The following is an 18337-nucleotide window of genomic DNA, read 5'->3' on the forward strand; positions in this document are numbered from 1 at the left end:
CGCGCATAATATCAATGCATAATATAGGTGGAATATTTGTAGTGCACTGAATTGAAATGCATTTAATGCTATATGATCATTGATTAGTCAGTGAAATTATGTAAGATTGCATATTATATGGTACTTTTTCAGTTTGGCTTTAGTATATAATTTTAAAAATAATTAAGTAAAAAACTAAGGGAGTTTTTGTTGTTTGATAGAGTGTAAAATACATGGAAATATTTTGTGATTTGGTCCAAAAGGAGGTTTTTTTTTTATATATATATTTTCTGTATTCTTTAGTCTCACTTGAAATTGAAAATCTCTTCTAGTTAAATATGTAGTTGAACATTCATCATAAAGAATTGTCGCAAGTTCATGACACGCCAAGAAATGAGTCAAAATAACCAACATATTGAGCCTGGGAGACCAAGTCATGATCAAGAAACTTTCGTTCATGAGTCACTATCCAGACTTCGTCCGCCAGAAGAGAGTCAGCCTAGTTGCTTATAAAATAGAATTTGTAAGCATCAACTGATCTCAAACATACACATTCTTACACATACCCATTTAAAATTAAGGAAAAAAAATAGAATATTAAAATTAACAAGTACATCCTCTTGTTGTAAACTACTTGTTGCAGAAAAAAAATGGAAGACATCATGACCCCATGGGAAGAGATACTTGGAAGTAAAGACTGGACCGGCCTCATCGAGCCCGAGCTCGACCCCGGCCTCTGCCAGCTCATCATCCGCTGCGCCGAATTCTCTCAGGCCACGTATGACGCCTTCGACTCCGACGCAGCGTCCCCGCAGCGTGGAAACACCCGATACCCCAACATAGAGTCCTTCTTCGCTGCGGTCCCACGCCTCTTCGACCACAGCTCCGGCGGCTTCCTCTACCGAGCCATCTCATTCTTCTACGCCGCCTCTGGCACCGGCGACCCTTCCCGAAACCTGTTCCTTCACCCGGGCCCCGCCGTCCGCGAGCCATGGGACCGCCAGTCCAACTGGATGGGCTACGTGGCTACCAGCTCGGATGAGGCCAGCCTTGCTACGGGCCGCCGCGAGATCTACGTGGTCTGGCGTGGGACCATCATGGCGTCCGAGTGGACCAGTAATGTCGTCGGAGCCCTCCAGGTACGTAGAGACCTAGATAATTAACTTATTTTATTAGCAAGTCTGATTGTATGAATTCTTTAACTTTGTCCAATCACAATATATAAAGTATTTCAAAGTGTACAACCCTAAAAGTTGCGCATGATATAAGTAACGCTAAGAAAATCAAGTAGTTATTATTATAATTAAGCATCACATAAAAATATATATTGTGAAACCTAGCTAGAAGTTCTTTTTAATTAATATTTTTTTTGGCTCTCCTACAGGCGTCGGCTGGTCCGCTCCTGAACGCCCGGAAGATCGACAACACAGTGCAAGTCCACCAAGGCTGGTACAGCGTGTACACGAGCGAGGACTCGAAGTCAACCCACGCGACGACCAGCGCGAGGACGCAGGTGAGATCAGCCGTGCGGGCACTCGTGGAGAAGCACAGCGGCGAGAACGTCAGCGTGATCGTCACGGGCCACAGCCTCGGCGGTGCGCTTGCCACGCTCTGCGCTTTCGACCTCGTCGAGAACGCTGACGTCAGCGCCGGCGTCTACGTGGCGGCGGTGGTGTTCGGGTGCCCGCAGGTGGGCAACGCGGCGTTCAAGAGGCGCGTGGAGACCCATCCCAACCTCAACATCCTCCAAGCCAGGAACGCCGGTGATGTGGTGCCTCAGCTTCCCGACTCGGCTCTGCCTTTTTACGTCCCCATAGCCACCGCGGGCCTTGAGATTCAGCATCCCGGGAACTGGTATGACGTGGCTAACAATCACAGCCTGATTGTGACGTTGGACGCGCTCAGAGGGAAGTTCAACAACGAGCTTGCCGTGCAGACTGACGGTCTAGTACAAGTTCTGTAGTAATAGTGAAACGTAGAACGTTTGATTTATTTTATTGGTCTAAGTCAACGACGCAGATACACGGCTTAATCTAGAGATCGCTCCTGTCCCATTCCATGAAGAATTTTCTCATGGTATATTTTATTTAGAAATGTCATAAGGACCAACTCCTGGGCCCATTGCCCCAAATTTAATTTAAGAGAGTAGGATGCTATTGTAAAATACCAAAATAATATATTTTTTAATTTTATTTTATTTATTGTCAAGTTCATTTTGAGAAATAGCTAAAAACCACCGAAAATAGGTTAATAAGAAATGTTATAGGGTGAAAACCCAACCTTGAAATACGAGAAAAGTAATCATTTCCAATCATCGATGAGTCAGTCTCCGATCAAGATCATGCGAGATCTCCTAGAAGTCCCATAAGTATGAGGCGAGACCCTTCCTCAAAGGGCATGTCTCGCAAGTCACGGCCGAGACCCAGTCCAATGAGGCAGGTCTCACAAGCCATAGGCGAGACCTAGCCTAGGCTTGCAGGTCTCGCAGGTCCCGGCAAAGACTCCAAGGTCACGCCTCGCGATCCAACGTCTTGCCGCACACAACGAGACCATGACCGTCCCCGCAATCCCGCAGTGAGGCCTTGCCACCATAAGGCGAGGCCAGCCTCTAGCAGGCGCCGCCTCTCGACAGGTCTCGCCATTTCACGGCGAGACCCGCCTCCTGCATGCGTCACGACCCTAAGGTCTCGCCGACCAATGGCGGGAGTGGGAAACCCGTGTGCGAGACCTCCTATCAGGCCTCGCCCACGGCCTAAAAAATTGTGCCAACGATGCATATACACAGCTCAATCTATAGATTAACCCTATCCCATTCCATGAAGAATTTTCTCATGGTACATTTTATTTAAAAAATGTCATTAGGACCAATTGTGGGCCAAGTGCCCAAATTTAATTTAAGAGAGTACAATACTATAGTAAAATAATAAAATAATATTTTTTTAATATTAATTTCCTTTTTATGATTATGTTCATTTTGAGAAATAGCTAAAAAGTACTGAAAGTAAAATCGAAATTGCGGTGCTGAAGTTTGTAGTATCTATGATCCTAGCAAACTGAAGTTTGAATTAAGAAACCTTGGTTTTGATTTGCTGAGTAAAGTACACTTCTAGCATCTTCCAAATTTGAGTTGAGGTGTCATAACTTACCATTCGAGACAAAACTCTTTTAGTTATTGATGAAAATAGCCAGTTGATCCTACGTCTCCAAATTTTGAAATTGGATGGATCTTCTCTAGTTCTCTGTATTCGAGCTTTTCATATTTTGTCGGAATTTCGTCAATGCTAAGAAGAAAATCTTTTTAAGTCATGTACCTCGATATATATATTTAGGCCTTAGGCGAGAATTTAAAATTAGGCCATTTAAAAACAAGTAAAGAAATAATCATATATCAAAGGAAAACAATTATATTCTATAACCATTATTTCCTATAAATATTAAGACACCCTTATATAGAATATATTCTTATGTTCAAAAAAATATTCACCAAATTTTGGATGTAGAATTTCATGATTTCATATTATAAATCTTATAATTAAAAAATATCAAGACTAAATCTGTAATCTGAAAAAATATATGAAACTAGAATGTTGTTATTTTTTTGGACGAAAATACCCCTGAGAGTATATAGATCATTCTTGTCATCGAAAACCATGGAAAAAACTACTCTAATTAGCTCATCGTAAATCACTGGAAACCATCAAAAAAATTCTTTGAAAATTAAGGCTTATATACTCTCGGGGGCATTTTTATGTGAAAATAGGTTCAAAGCTTAATTTGAGATGTTTTCTAAATAAAAACCTATTCTTGATATTTTGTTAATTATTAGGTAAACCATTTTAAGTGTCTATTTTGGGCCTTATAGAAGCATGTGGCAAGTTCTTGCAGGTGGGCCTTGCTTAGTATATGATAAAATTAGCAACTTGGGGACGGACTTCCCGTTTTAAAAAGCCATGATTTTGGATTTAAAAAAACACACATACACCCCCGTATACCTATAGTATTAAAAAAATTAGGCCAAAAAAATAGTTAGTCTGAATATAAAAGAAAAATGGATGACCTATCGTTTTGTCTCATCCAAATCTTTCTGAATACGGAAATAACATGCCTTAATTTCACTTCAATATTAAAAGCCCTAGGCAGCGTGTTGTGTCATCCAAATCCTTCCAAAGACAAAAATAATTATGGGCTTTGTTTTTATATCATAGTTATGAGATCATAGGTGATGGCCTAGCCTAGCTCGCTTAAGACATGGGTTCGGCATGTCACGTTCTGTAGAGAGAAATTCGTTTCGCCAAACGAAAAAGTTATATATATTAATGTCGAGCTTTATTCCAATTGAATTGTTGACAATAATAGAATTTTCTTTTGCAGACGCAATCCACGAGTATTTTTAATTTTTTATGAAAATCAAATGAATAACTTAAATCGAAAACTCTTTAAACACTTATAAAGTAGGAATTTTAGAAGAGAGAATAGAGAAGTATGCAAAGTAAATTGTAGAGTAAATTATAGAAATTTGGATGGATTTTCTCTTCATCATCCTCATGTATTATAGTAAAATTTGTGTACATTAGTCAATAAGTTAGGTGTATGGTAATTAATTATTTACCCTATATTTTTTACTTTAATTTACCCTATATTTTTTACCTTTGAGCATACCAATTATTTACAACACTCCCCATTTGGGATGCTCATTGATACATTTACGTGTTCATGCTGTCTCATTAAAAACCTTACTAGGAAAAACCCAGTGGAATAAAAACCTCAGTAAAGAAAAAAAAGAGTACAACTATGCAAAGCTCCCCACTACTACAAAATTAGGATCCTACAACGCTTAAAAACAGTTGTAGAATGATTCTACAACGCTTATTAAGCGTTGTAAAATCCAGCGTTGTAGAAGCTTCTACAACACTTAGATATCCGTTGTAGAAGCTTGGCTTCTACAACGCTTACGCATCCATTGTAGAAGCTTCTACAACGATAGACTTCTATTGTCCAATTTTTAAAAATTCCAGAATTTCTCGCCGCGGCGATGTATATTTCTCGCCGCGGCGAGGTATTCTACAACGGATAAGACATCCGTTGTAGAACTATCTCGCCGCGGCGAGAAATATCTGGGTTCTACCCCAATTCTCGTCGCGACGATGTATATTTTGAGGTTGTCTTCTAGTTTTTCTTTTACCATTGCTGCTAGAACTAGTAGTAGTGGACGACATGAAATCTAAGAAACACAATTCCAACTAAATATCAAATACAAACTCAATTCCAACGAAATATCAAACAAATATGGTGTTTCAACCTAAATTATATCAATGCATACTCTCAATTCCAAACAAACACACTTATTTTCAACTTAAATTATACATAATTCTCAACCAAAAACTAACCCGGAGTGTAGATGAGGAGCATGTAGGCGTGAAAGAAAGTGAGAGTCGGAGTTGTTGCCGGAGATGCCTAGGCTTGTGTCAGTTTGACGTGGTGGTGGAGTTTGTGGTTGTGGCTTTTGTTGGTTTGAGGTTTGGGTTTTGTGGGGACGGAGAAGAATAGTGAGGGCGGAGAGAGAGTGAGGGGGGAGAAGAAGAGAGCGAGGGCGGAGAGAGAGAAGTGAGGGCGGAGAGAGAAAGAGAAGTGAAGGCGGAGAGAGAGTGAGGGTGGAGAAGAAGAGTGAGGGCGGAGAGAGAGAGAGAGAGAGGGTGGAGAAGAAGAAGAAGAAGAAGAATGAAGAAGAAAAATTGACTAAGTCTGAAATTCGGGCGGGTTTTTTGAAAAAATTTAAATTTTAAGGTTTTAAAACGTTTCTACAACGCTTAGAGTAAGCGTTGTAGAACTCTCGCCGCGACGAAGACTATTTCTCGCCGCGGCGAGACTGCTGAAAAGTAAACCCAGAATTGTCTCTCCGCGACGAGAGGTAGCCTTCGCCGCGACACGAATATCTTCTCCAAAAAAGGCTCTCTGGAACTCTTCTCGCCGCGGCGAGAACCTTCTACAAAGGATAGATATCCGTTGTAGAAGGTTCTCGCCGCGGCGAGGTTCAATAAATTTCACTAATCCTACAACGCTTAGATTATCCGTTGTAAAAAGTTCTCGCCGCGGCGATAAAAATATATCGCTGCGGCGAGGCTTCTACAACGGATAGTCTAAACGTTGTGGGAGATCTGAAATATGGTGAAATTTTACAACACTTATAGTAAGTGTTGTAGAAACACCAAGCTTCTACAACACTTATAATAAGCGTTGTAGAAACACCAAGCTGCTACAACGCTTAGCCATAAGCGCTGTAGATACACCAAGCCTCTACAACGCTTAGCCATAAGCGTTGTAGAAGCACCCAGTTTCTACAACACTTATTTTAAGTGTTGTAGAATCTCCAGTTTCTACAACACTTAGCCGTAAGCGTTGTAGAATCCAACATTTGTAGTAGTGCCCCATGATGCAGACATAGGTGCGTTCTTTCTATAAATCTTGCAATTTACGCATTCCAATGTCATGAACATTTTTTATAAAAGTTGAAGTGGGGAACGCCTTTGTGAGGAGATCAGATGAGTTATCACAAGAACGAATATACTGGATGTTGATAACATTGTTCTTCTCTAGCTCTTGAGTGAACGAAAAGAACTTCGGAGGGATGTGTTTTGTTCTATCACTCTTGATGAATCCTTCCTTCATTTGAGCAACACATGCGGCATTAACTTCATATAGTGTGATGGGGTCCTCAATTGTTAGAAGACCATTGGTGGCTCTGATATGTTGCGTCATTGATCTCAGTCATACTCATTCACGACTTGCTTCATGTAGTGTTATAATCTCCACATGATTTGATGATGTGACAACGAGCGTTTGCTTTTGAGAACGCCAAGAAATCGCAGACCCTCCATACGTAAATACATATCTAGTCTGAGATCTCCCTTTGTGTGGATCTGATAAGTAACCTGCATCTGCATAACCAATCAAAATTGGGTTTGTCTTGTTAGGATAAAATAGTTCTAAATCAATCAATCCTTGAAGATAACGAAGCACATGTTTGACCCCATTCCAGTGTCTCTTTGTAGGAGCTGAGCTGAATCTTGCTAATAGATTAACTGCAAAAGATATATCTGGTCGAGTGCAATTAGCAAGGTACATAAGGGCTCCAATCGCACTGAAATATGGTACTTCAGGACCAAGAATCTGTTCAAATTCCTCACATGAACGAAATGGGTCTTTTACCACATCTAGGGATCTGACAACCATTGGAGTACTTAAATTATTTGACTTATCTATATGGAAGCGTTTTATCACCTTTTTTTTGTGTAATTTGAATGATGCACAAATATTCTATTTTCACGTGCTCAATCTGTAAGCCAAGTCAATATTTTGTCTTCCCAAGATCTTTCATTTCAAATTCTTTCTTTAAGTAAGAGATTACTTCTATGATGTCTTCATCAGTCCCAATGATGTTTAAATCATCAACATAAACAGCGATGACCACTCACTCGAATGTTGTTTTCTTAATGAATACGCAGGGATAAAGAGAGTTATTGACATAACCCTTTTGTATTAAATATTCACTTAAGCGATTAAACCACATTCGTCCGGATTGCTTTAACCCATATAAAGATCTTTGTAATTTGATGGAATATTTTTCTCTAGGCTTTGAACTAGATGCTACAAGCATCTCGAATCCTTCAGGGATCTTCATATATATTTGGGTATCTAGCGATCCGTATAAATAAGCTGTGACAACATCCATGAGATGCATATTTAGTTTCTCATGCACTGCTAGGCTGATTAAGTATCTGAATGTAATTCCATCCATTACAGGGGAATATATTTCTTCAAAATCAATTCCGAGCCTTTGAGAAAAACCTTGGGCAACAAATCGAGCTTTGTATCTCACAATCTCGTTTTTCTCCATTCTCCTTCGTACAAATACTCATTTGTATCCAACGGATCTCACATCTACAAGTGTGAGTACTATAGGTCCAAAGACCTTGCGCTTGTTAAGCGAGTCAAGTTCGGCTTGAATTGCATTTTTCCATTTACCCCAATCGTGTCTATTTTTACATTCAGTAACAGACTTTGGTTCGGCATCTCCATCCTTTTCATCCATGACATCACATGCCAGACTATATGAAAATGCATCATTGATTTCATCATTTCGGTTCCATTGTATACCTGTATTGGCATAATTAATCGAAATTTCTCGATTTTCCTCGTTTTGTATTTTTGGAATACATTCTTCCATTTTGGGGTCATTTTTTTTTCTCTCTGCTCCTTTTCTTTTCCAAGGATTTTTATCTTTGGAACGAAATGGTCTTCCATGCTTCAGGCGTGTTGTGACTTCATGAGTGACTTTATTTTCAAATTGTCCTTTGGGACATCAATTTGCGCAGGAGCATTTGCAGCTGGAATGTATGATTTAGTCTTCTCTTAGTGTCTATAAACGCATCAGGAAGCTTATTTGCAATATCTTGCAAATGTAAAATCCTTTCCACTTCTCCTTCACAGTCTTTTGTGTAAGGGTCAAAATGCAATAATGTTGGTACAAACCAAGTAATTTCTCTTTCCAGCTGGTTTCTTTCTCCCCCTAATACTGGGAAATTTTATTCATCAAAATGGCAAGCAGCAAAACGTGTTGTAAAAACATCACCAATTTGAGGTTCTAGATACCTAACAATAGATGGATTTTCACATCCTACATAAATTCCAAGTCTTCTTTGAGGTCCCATCTTTGTTCTTTGAGGTGGTACTTGGCCAAATGCAAGTTCCAGAGGGGAGTATTTATGATATGCACTTGGTCGGATGCGAATTAATGCAGCAGCATGCAATATGGCATGACCCCGTATTGAAGCAGAAAGCTTTGTTATCATTATCAATGGTCTAGCAATAAGCTGGATGCGCTTGATTAGCGATTCAGCTCTACCATTTGTGTATGTACATGAGCAACATGATGCTCAACATCAATCCCAACTGACATACAATAATCATCGAATGTTTGAGATGTAAATTCACCGGCATTATCGAGCCTGATTTTCTTAATTGTATGATCAGGAAATTGAGCTCGTAATTTGATTATTTGAGCAAGTAATTTCGCAAATGCCATATTGCTAGTTGATAACAGACAAACATGCAACCATTTTCTAGAGGCATCTATCAATACCATGAAGTATCGAAATGGACCAGATGATGGATGAATAGGCCCACATATGTCACCTTGAATACGTTCAAGGAACGTATGTGATTCTGTTTCAACTTTTCCCGGTGAAGGCCTTATGACAAGCTTTCCGAGAGAACAAGCTTTACATGGGAAAGTATTACTTTGAGGGATCTTCTGGCCCTTCAATGGATGCCCACGTGTATTTTCAATAATTCTTCGATCATAATAGAACCAAGATAACCCAAACGATTATGCCATGTCGTTAAAATTGAAGACTCAATGACTATCGAATTTGATTCTATCGCATTTATATACGTGTAGTGCAATCCAGTAGGGAACATAGGTAGTTTTTCTAAAATTTGTCTCTTTTCAAATTTGGATGTCGTAAGACATATATTTCATGGTACCTTCAGTTATAGATTGAGTATTAAATCCATGAGAATATATATCATTTAAACTCAACAAGTTTCGTTTGGATCTCGGTGAAAATAAGGCATTATTTATAGTGAATTATGTTCCATTCGGCAGTGTGAAATTTGCCTTACCAATACCTTCAATTAGATCTACAGGACCTGATATTGTATTCACAAAAGTTTTCGTTGGCTTTATCTTTGAGAAAAACTTTTTATCATTCAAAATAGTATGCGTTGTTCCACTATCCGGTATGCAAATTTCTCCAGTACCAACCTTTTGGTTCGCCTCACAATTAGCTTTTTCCATATGATAACTTCAAATTAAAAAAAAATAAAGTTAATGGGGAAGACATACTTATATTATATAATACTAATTTGTTAAATAGTCTTGAGAAAAAAGAGAAATATATATATATATATATATATATATATATATATATATATATTACAAATATTATACATATTTAAATAGTCAGGTAAAACATTGGATCAATTTGTTTCATTCCCAGAAATACATACATGCATCATTAATCTATATCACTAAAGTTTTCTGAGGAAGCAGCAGAACCAACAACAGTGTGCGCAAGATCACCACCGAAGTCGGAAGCATCAAGACGAGTGGAGTCATCTAAAGGTTCTTGCACTACCAGAAATATGGGATACAACTACAGTTTTTTTTTTAACTTCAGTTTAGCCTTTTAATGAAGTCTTTTAAGATAGACTACGGTCACCTTTGTTTTTGCCTATATTAGACTCTAGTCGAATATAAAACTATAGTTAATGGTCTTTTTTTCTCTACAGTCAATATAAAGAAGTAGTGGTAATACCCAAAAAATTAAAAATTATCAAAATTTCACTACTTTAAAATGGAGGGAAGTTTCCCACTAAAATTTAACACCTTTAACTACAGCTAAATCTAAAGAAGTAGTGGTAGCACTAAAAAAATAAAAAAATTCTAACATTTCACTATTTTGTTGATGTTGGAGGGAAATTTCCCACAATTTTTTTTGTTTTAAGCGGTACATCAAAATTCTAAAACTGACTAAGTAAAAAAATAAATCATCTCTCTCATCTTCGTATATCACTCTCTCTCTCTCTCTCTCTCTCTCTCTCTCTCTCTCTCTCTTCGTAACCTTCAGATGCTCTCTCTCTATCTCTCATCTCGTATCTTTCCAGAGTCACCCTTTCTCTAATATTTTTCTCGGATTTGTTAGTGAGCAATTTCTAGGGTTTGACGTCGGAGTGAGTTCAAGAGGCCAAAATTCTTATCTCCGTCGATAGACTTCGTGTCTACTTAGGTCGAAAAGCTCGACGGAGATTCGATAGACTTGGGGCTTCGAGCTAGAGAGGTAAATCATTGCTTGCTGAAAGTATTGCAGAGGTAAATCATCACTCGTGTTTGTATTCTTTTCTTTTTTTTTATCGGTAGAAATTAGGGGTTCCTTCCCCTCTGAGGGAGCCTAGGTCAGATTTGGGGCTTTAGCTTAGTGTTTTTTTATTGACGAATATTGAATATTGTTGCAATCCTCTGATTATTTTGGTCGAATCCTCGTTTTTCCTTTGTTTCATGGTCTCAGAAGAGTTCGACCTAGTTCACTTTGGGGCTTTGTCAATTTTCTTGCTCTATTTTTTGTTTGTGGGTTCGGAGCAAAGGATTATTACATGTACTATTCAAATATCTGGGATTAATGTGATCTTGTGAGAGGCTTATATTGAACATATTATTTTGTTGGCTACATTGCATCTCTTTGAAATTATATATAAATATTACATATGAAATATATTACATCGATTTTTCAGAAGAGATATCTGTGCGATTGTTTCTGTGCGAAGATTTATCCGATTGAATGTATTTCGTTTCTGTAATTTCAGAAGAGATCGTCGTCGTCGGCTTTAGCTTCGAGCCGAGGGTTTAGCGCTGTCTCGGCTCCGAAATGCGCGGCGTCCGATCCAGAACAGTTGAAGAGCGCGCGAGAGGACATCAAGGAGCTTCTCAAGACTACCTTCTGCCATCCTCTTTTGGTATAAATTAGTATATCTGTGTTGCTGTATTCGATTTTTCTTACAACAGACCAAGACTAGTTAATCTGGTTATGCTATTTCGAATTAGGTCTTAGCACCATTTGCACTGATTAGGAAGTGTTCGTGTCACGAATTTGGCTAATTCGCTTCTTTCTTTCGTTTTAATCTATTTATTTATTCTGCAAGTTTTTTTTTTTTTTTTTGCTGAAGATTGGAAATAGTGAACCACTGAAGCAAAATAAAAGCTCACCAGTTCGTTTGATAATGTTTTCCAGCACTTAATTGTTTTGTTTTAATGATTTTTCTGTTGGGAATTATTTATCCATGATTCTGAGAGTTATCATTTATTATATATAGTGCGATAGGTTCGCCTGGGATGGCACGATGCAGGCACTTACAACAAGAACATTGAAGAGTGGCCACAGCGAGGTGGCACTAATGGAAGTTTGAGATTCGAGATCGAGCTCAAACACGCAGCCAATGCTGGTAAATGACTAAGAAAATGAAATTCATAACTGCGATGGTTGATAGTTTGCTTTTTGGAATAAGAATATCATTGGTAATTTCAGGTCTTGTGAATGCTTTGAAGCGTTTTCAACCAATCAAAGAGAAGTATGCTGGTGTGACCTACGCCGACTTGTTCCAGCTGGCCAGCGCTACTGCAGTGGAGGTATTTTTATTTTAAGTTTTTCTTTTAACTTAAAACTGCAATCTGAGATTTTCAAATGCGTACAAATTTCAACTCATCAAGTGCTTTTGAGAATTCAGGAAGCTGGAGGTCCTAAACTGCCCATGAAATATGGAAGAATGGATGTGACAGGACCTGAACAGTGCCCAGAAGAAGGCCGGCTTCCCGGTGAGTGAAAAAACTTCTATTCGCTACTAATTCTTTTGTTGTGCCATGCTTGGTTTGTTACCATTGTCGGCTTTGTTTGTAAAATACTTGCTGTCCAATTTTTCACAGATGCCGGTCCTCCTTCCCCTACACAACATCTTCGAGATGTTTTCTATAGAATGGGCTTGAATGACAAGGTGAGCTTTTGAAGACTTAGCTTACGAATCTGAATTAGATGTCTTATTATATCTGTTTTATCTTCAGGAAATTGTTGCACTGTCCGGTGCCCACACGCTTGGAAGGTCTAGACCCGATCGTAGTGGCTGGGGCAAGCCAGAGACTAAGTATACGGTATTGAAACATGCGTGCTCTTTCAGTTTCAGGAAAGAAAAAAAAAGAGATGCTACAGTTACCTGAATTATACACCTTGTTATCGTGCTTCTATAAGATTCTGTGACTTTTTTTTTTTTTTCCATTCAATATGTATAGAACTCATTGGGTACAATTTGGAATTTGTTTTGGAAATCATTATTAGGTGTTTTTTTGGATATTTATTTAAATGATATTTATTATTGATTTAATGAAATATGAGATTTTTTGGATATTATTATTGTGTTTAATATAAATGTATTTTATTTTATATTTATTTAAATATATATTTTTTGGAAATAAGATGTAGTCTATATTGTTAAAATAGAATTTCATAGATATAAACTACAGTTAAAAAATGTAGTCTTCAAGAGAAAAGACTGGAGTCATAGGCAAAGAGATAAGACTCCAGTGCAATAGATGCCACAAAAACGCCGTAGTCTGTCTAATTGAATCAATTTAGACTACTTGTTAAAACTGTTGTGTTTTTTTCTTATGTAATTTAGTTTTATATAACTACAGCATAACGTTGTAGTATTTATAGATGAGACTAGTAAGACTTCATCTAAAAAATGTAGTTATATATTTTAACTACAGTCTTATAAAACATATACACTACGGCAAAAAACTGGAGTCATAATCAAAGAGATAAGACTCCAGTGCAATAGATGACAGTCAGTAAACTGTAGTCGACTTAAAATGACTACGGCGTTCGGCAGTAGTTAAAATGTTGGTCAATAAAGTTGACCTCCCTTTCTTTCCCCTTCAAGGATGCTTTATATAGATTGCACAAATGTTGAGGAACACAGCAAAGTATCGACCAATGCCCTTTTGTGCCACATGTATGACAATTGACAAACATCTTCACTACCCTTGGAAGAACTTGGGTATTTTCCCTTTTTGTGGGGATAATCGTGATTTTTTTTCATCTTGCTGCTTCTTATGATAATCTTTTGTGGTATTGTAAGGATGGTTATGATTATAGCCACGACCACGTCCATATCCACGTCCGCGACCACGACCACGACCATGAACTCAACCTCGTCCTCGTCCCAGAATGTAGTTCTATTGTTTAGGTTCTTCGGAGTTAACGGCGTTTACTTCAGGTAACGCTTTTGAACCTGTCGGACATGATTAGTGATTCTTTATCAGCAATTCATTATTCTTCTCTGTGATTAGAAGACAAGTGATTAGTTCAGAATATTTTATAAATCCTCGAACACGATATTGTTATTGCAAGGTTACGTTCGATGCATGGAAAGTGGTGAACGTCTTTTCCAGCATGTCATGATCGGTCACTTGGTCTCCACAAAATCTCAGATGAGATACTATTCGGAACATTGTAGAGTTATATTCGCTGACTTTTTTAAAATCTTGGAACCGTAAAACGTTCCATTGATCAAGGTATACTGTAAGCATGATCTCTTTTTGGTGAAAATATCTATCCCTCAACTCCTTCTAGAGTAAACTTGGATCTCTGGTGGTGAGGTATTCACTTTTAAGTCCCTCGTCAAGATGTCGACGAAGAAAAATTAAAGATTTTGCCTTGTCTATATTTGACGAAGCATTTTCCCCAGAAAGTGTTTCCAGTAAACCCAAAGATTCCAGATGCATCCCTACGTCTACCTTATAGGGCATGTAGTTTTGGCCTATGATGTCTAGAGGATTGAAATCGAGCTTGACGAGATTTGCCATGATGATAACTATTATGAAATATAAAATTTCTTAGATTAATGATTACGGATATACAAGTCTACAACAATTGTAAGGAATAAAAAGTATTATATGAATCCAAACATTACTACAACGAAATAAAATTCATCCGGTGGAATTTATATGGTAAAAATATAAACATTAAACATAACAATAAGTATGGCAATAAATACTAGTATTAAGCGAGACATTTTGAGCTTGAACCGAAAAAATAGTAGGAGATGAGAAAAATATATATGAGGTAGAAGAAAATTTAAGAGTTTTGTGTGGTTAAAAATGAGTTGAATAGATATGTATTTATAAGGTAAAATATAGCCGTTTATAGCCGTTATATTACCGTTGGGTATTTATTAATTTTGTGGCAAAAATAATTGTATTTAAGTATAAGAATGTGTAATAAACAATATGTAGATGTACGAGTATTGAAATGACATAGCTAATCAAAGTAAAATATTAAGTAGAGCAGTTAAAATAAATTTGTAATTAATAGCATTTTTCTATAAGGTGGCAGAGCCTCCTGTATATAGAAAATTGATATTAATTACAAGTAAGATGTAGTTCACATCACTTTACTAAAAGGAGGCAGAGCCTTCCATGTATATAGTATTATGATGTTATACATTAACGAAGTTAAAATATTGTAAATCACATCATATTACCATAAGGTGGCATATCATCCTGCGTATAATAATCTGGTGTTATACAATAAATAATAGTTATACGAGTTTTAGTGATTATAGTATTATACCTCCGAGTTGATCTTGACGAGAATGATCGTGCTGATAACGTGTTATGAAAACCAAATGAATAACTTAAATCGAAAACTCTTTAAATACTTATAAGGTAGTAATTTTAGAAGAGAGAATAGAGAAGTATGAAGAGTAAATTGTAGAGAGAAAATGAAAGATTAAATTATAGAAATTGGGATGAATTTTCCCATCATCATCCTCATGTATTTATAGTAAAATTTGTGTACATTAGTCAATAAGTTAGGTGTATGGTAATTAATTATTTATCCCATATTTTTTTTACTTTAATTTACCCTATAATGTTTACCTTTGAGCATACCAATTATTTACAACACAATTGACATTATAAATGCTATTGTCATGATCGGAGTCTCTCTTTTTGTTCTGATCCATTGTAAAAAAGCTCAAAGTCAGATCCATCCTGGTCCACAAAAGTCAAAGTCAAAAAGCTCAAAATCAGATCCATCCTGGTCCACAAAAGCACGACCCCAAATGGCTCAAACCAGACTCCTCGTGGTCTAGACGAGCACATAGACGGTCTAGATACGGATCAACCAGAAGGCAAAGAAAGAGCGCCGACAAGGCTACAAAATTTCTCGTATGACAAGTCGCATGCGAAACTGGGGGGTTAATGTTATACCATCATTTTTCTTATAGTAAAAACGATGCCTCAATTTCTAAAACGACGTTACAATTGCAAAAACGACGTCACAATGCAAAAAGATAACTCAGTCAAACGGGCCAAAAATATGTTTGACCAAAACCGAGGACCGGTAAACATGCTTGCAAGCTATTTCATGATGGCACGCGGCCTTGTTTCACACGCCAAGCGCCAAGCGACAAGAGACAAGCCTCAAGCGCCAATATCCTATAAATAGCTCACTCACACCAACCAAAAGGTAAGTCATTCTGAACTCAGAAAAGTGATTTCAGCTCAGAATTCTCTCAACTCTGAATTCTCTTAACTCCCATTTTTCTGTCAAACTCTCAAGAGAAATATCTCACCTCAAAGAAAAGAGGAGTAATCTACTTCCTTTCTCTCTAGAATTGAAGAAGAAATACTCCCTCTCTCTCTCATATTCTCTTTCACAAACGAAGGCTAAAATTATGCCAAATTACATTCCCTCTCAAAAGTGTCAAAGAGCTTGAGAAATCTAATTCTCATGTTCTTCGCTTAATAAAGATGAACATTTCATTATATATCACCCTTTGTATCTTCTATTCTATCTATAGGGAAGAACAAGGCGAATCACACCGTCCACCTCGATTTCCTAATGCCTCCATTGCGGTTGTAACACTACGAGATATCCTCTCTCCAGTATGATCCTTTCGGAAACCATACGAAATTCGACACTCGCAACCTAAGATCGATACATGTCGCAAGCTCGCACCACCGACACGTGTCTCGTGAATGTTATCTGAGAAATCGCATTAAAATCATACTTTTTTTTGTGATTTTTCCCGTATCAAATTTATCTATTAATTATGCAGTATCATATACCTTGAATTGGAAACGTCCCGGTTCATGGAGATTGCTGAGCATCATCAGCTTCAGGATCTTCGGACTCTACAATATGTGGAAGAAGAAGAAGAAAAGGAAGCGTCTGTGAAACTTAATGCGGTGATAAATGACACCTCGAAAAACAACCAATGTGAAAAAATTACTTCAAGAAAACAAGAAGAAGAAGAAGAAGAAGAAGAAGAAGAAGAAGAAGAAGAAGAAGAAGAAGTAAGATATTGGCACCTTCTTGTTAGAGGTGTGGAGCCTAAAATAATAGGAGTGAAAAAGTCCCACATGGGAAAGGGAGAACGACTTTGTGAACTTCAATAGTGTATAAATATGGGTTCATAGAGTGTATTCTATTCATCACAGAAAGACACACTTTAAATTAAGGGTATATTGTAAACATTTCCCCCAAATGACAAAGTGAATGTAGATTTTCGTTGAATGATTTCGCATCCTTGAAACCAGCTTCGTAGGGGTGACTTTTTTGTTATTGCAGGCCATTTTTGAGCGTTGAGGAGAGAGGGCGCGAGAGAGAGAGAGAGAGAGAGAGCGAGAGTTGGAACCAAATGTGTTGAGAGATATGGTGATCGGAGGTGAGAGAGCGGCATAAATGAAAGTGATGAAGATGATCAGTGGTGATCGGAGGTGAGAAAGCGAGAGAAATGAGACCGATGAAGAAAAACGAGAGCGATGAAGATGATCGGTGGCATTCGGAGGTGTGAGAGAGCGAGAGAAATGAGAATTTAGAGGCGCAACATTGTAAATTGAAATAATGGTTTTTTGGATGGAATAAGAGAACGATTTACGTGTTTGCATGTGGGTTTTATCGTATCGTTGACAATTCAACGGGGCAAGGATAAACTGACACGTGACAAATCAAATCAACTAATTTGTTTTATCTGCCCTATTTATTCAATTTATGATGTTTTAAGGGATTTTTTTTTTGAATTAGGGTTTGGAATTGGGATAAAAAGAGCGGCAACGAAGAATGGTCTGACTCTAAGAACCGTGATTCCAGAGAAGAGGACTTTAAGCTAACACGGAGGAGAACCGGGATTCCCGATGAATTTAAGTTATTGGGCTCAATGTGTTGGGCCTTCATTATGGACAAAGTCCAGTACAACAATATCAAAATCTGACTTATTTTCTCATTTGATATGAAATTACCCACCATCTTCAATGCTTGGCAGTTTTCTTCATTCCCACTTCCATTTTTACCCTCATTCTATTTCATCTATCTCATTTTTTCACTCTTACTTCTAACAGTCTAATAATTACATGTACAAATCCATTTCAAATTAAAAATTGAAATTTAAAAACTTTGAAAATTATTTTTTCTTATGTTTTCGATGTAAGAAAATAAAAGGTGAAGTATTGAAGGTTGATGGTGAGATAAGTTTAGCTGTTATATAGTATGACATTATTGAGTGCATTTTATTTTTGATCTATTAGTGAACCTATTTAATTTATTAGTGAATAAACTTACTAAATAAATTCTAAGCATATTATTTAAAATAAAAAATTTCTAATTTTGCGATTACTGGATATTTTTTAACGAATTTTCAAATTTTCTCGGAATAAACTTAACAAATTAAATAAAAAAAAGAAAGAAAC

The 18337-nt window shown here is 37.4% G+C and overlaps 2 protein-coding genes across 2 annotated transcripts; both read left to right on the forward strand.

Annotated features, from left to right (window-relative positions):
* The first annotated feature begins 536 nt into the window (after positions 1–536).
* On the forward strand, positions 537–2158 carry LOC149406995 (phospholipase A1-IIdelta-like). Its single transcript, XM_089625797.1, has 2 exons — positions 537–1118; positions 1364–2158. Exons 1-2 carry the CDS (start codon positions 630–632, stop codon positions 1940–1942), a joined length of 1068 nt encoding a protein of 355 aa, XP_089481923.1. The 5' UTR covers positions 537–629; the 3' UTR covers positions 1943–2158.
* A 191-nt stretch (positions 2159–2349) lies between these two features.
* LOC149406996 (uncharacterized) lies at positions 2350–17862 on the forward strand. The gene is made up of 12 exons (XM_089618215.1): positions 2350–2418; positions 10827–10877; positions 11401–11550; positions 11916–12036; positions 12120–12220; positions 12319–12406; positions 12515–12582; positions 12650–12736; positions 13723–13813; positions 16450–16507; positions 16708–16818; positions 17676–17862. The coding sequence occupies exons 1-12, from the start codon at positions 2350–2352 to the stop codon at positions 17860–17862; spliced, it is 1182 nt and encodes a 393-aa protein (XP_089474341.1).
* The last annotated feature ends 475 nt before the right edge of the window (positions 17863–18337 follow it).

This window comes from Urtica dioica, chromosome 1, assembly GCF_054948205.1.
Source record: "Urtica dioica subsp. dioica isolate 48M chromosome 1, U.dioica_male_clone48M_v1_H2, whole genome shotgun sequence".
NCBI lineage: Eukaryota > Viridiplantae > Streptophyta > Magnoliopsida > Rosales > Urticaceae > Urtica > Urtica dioica.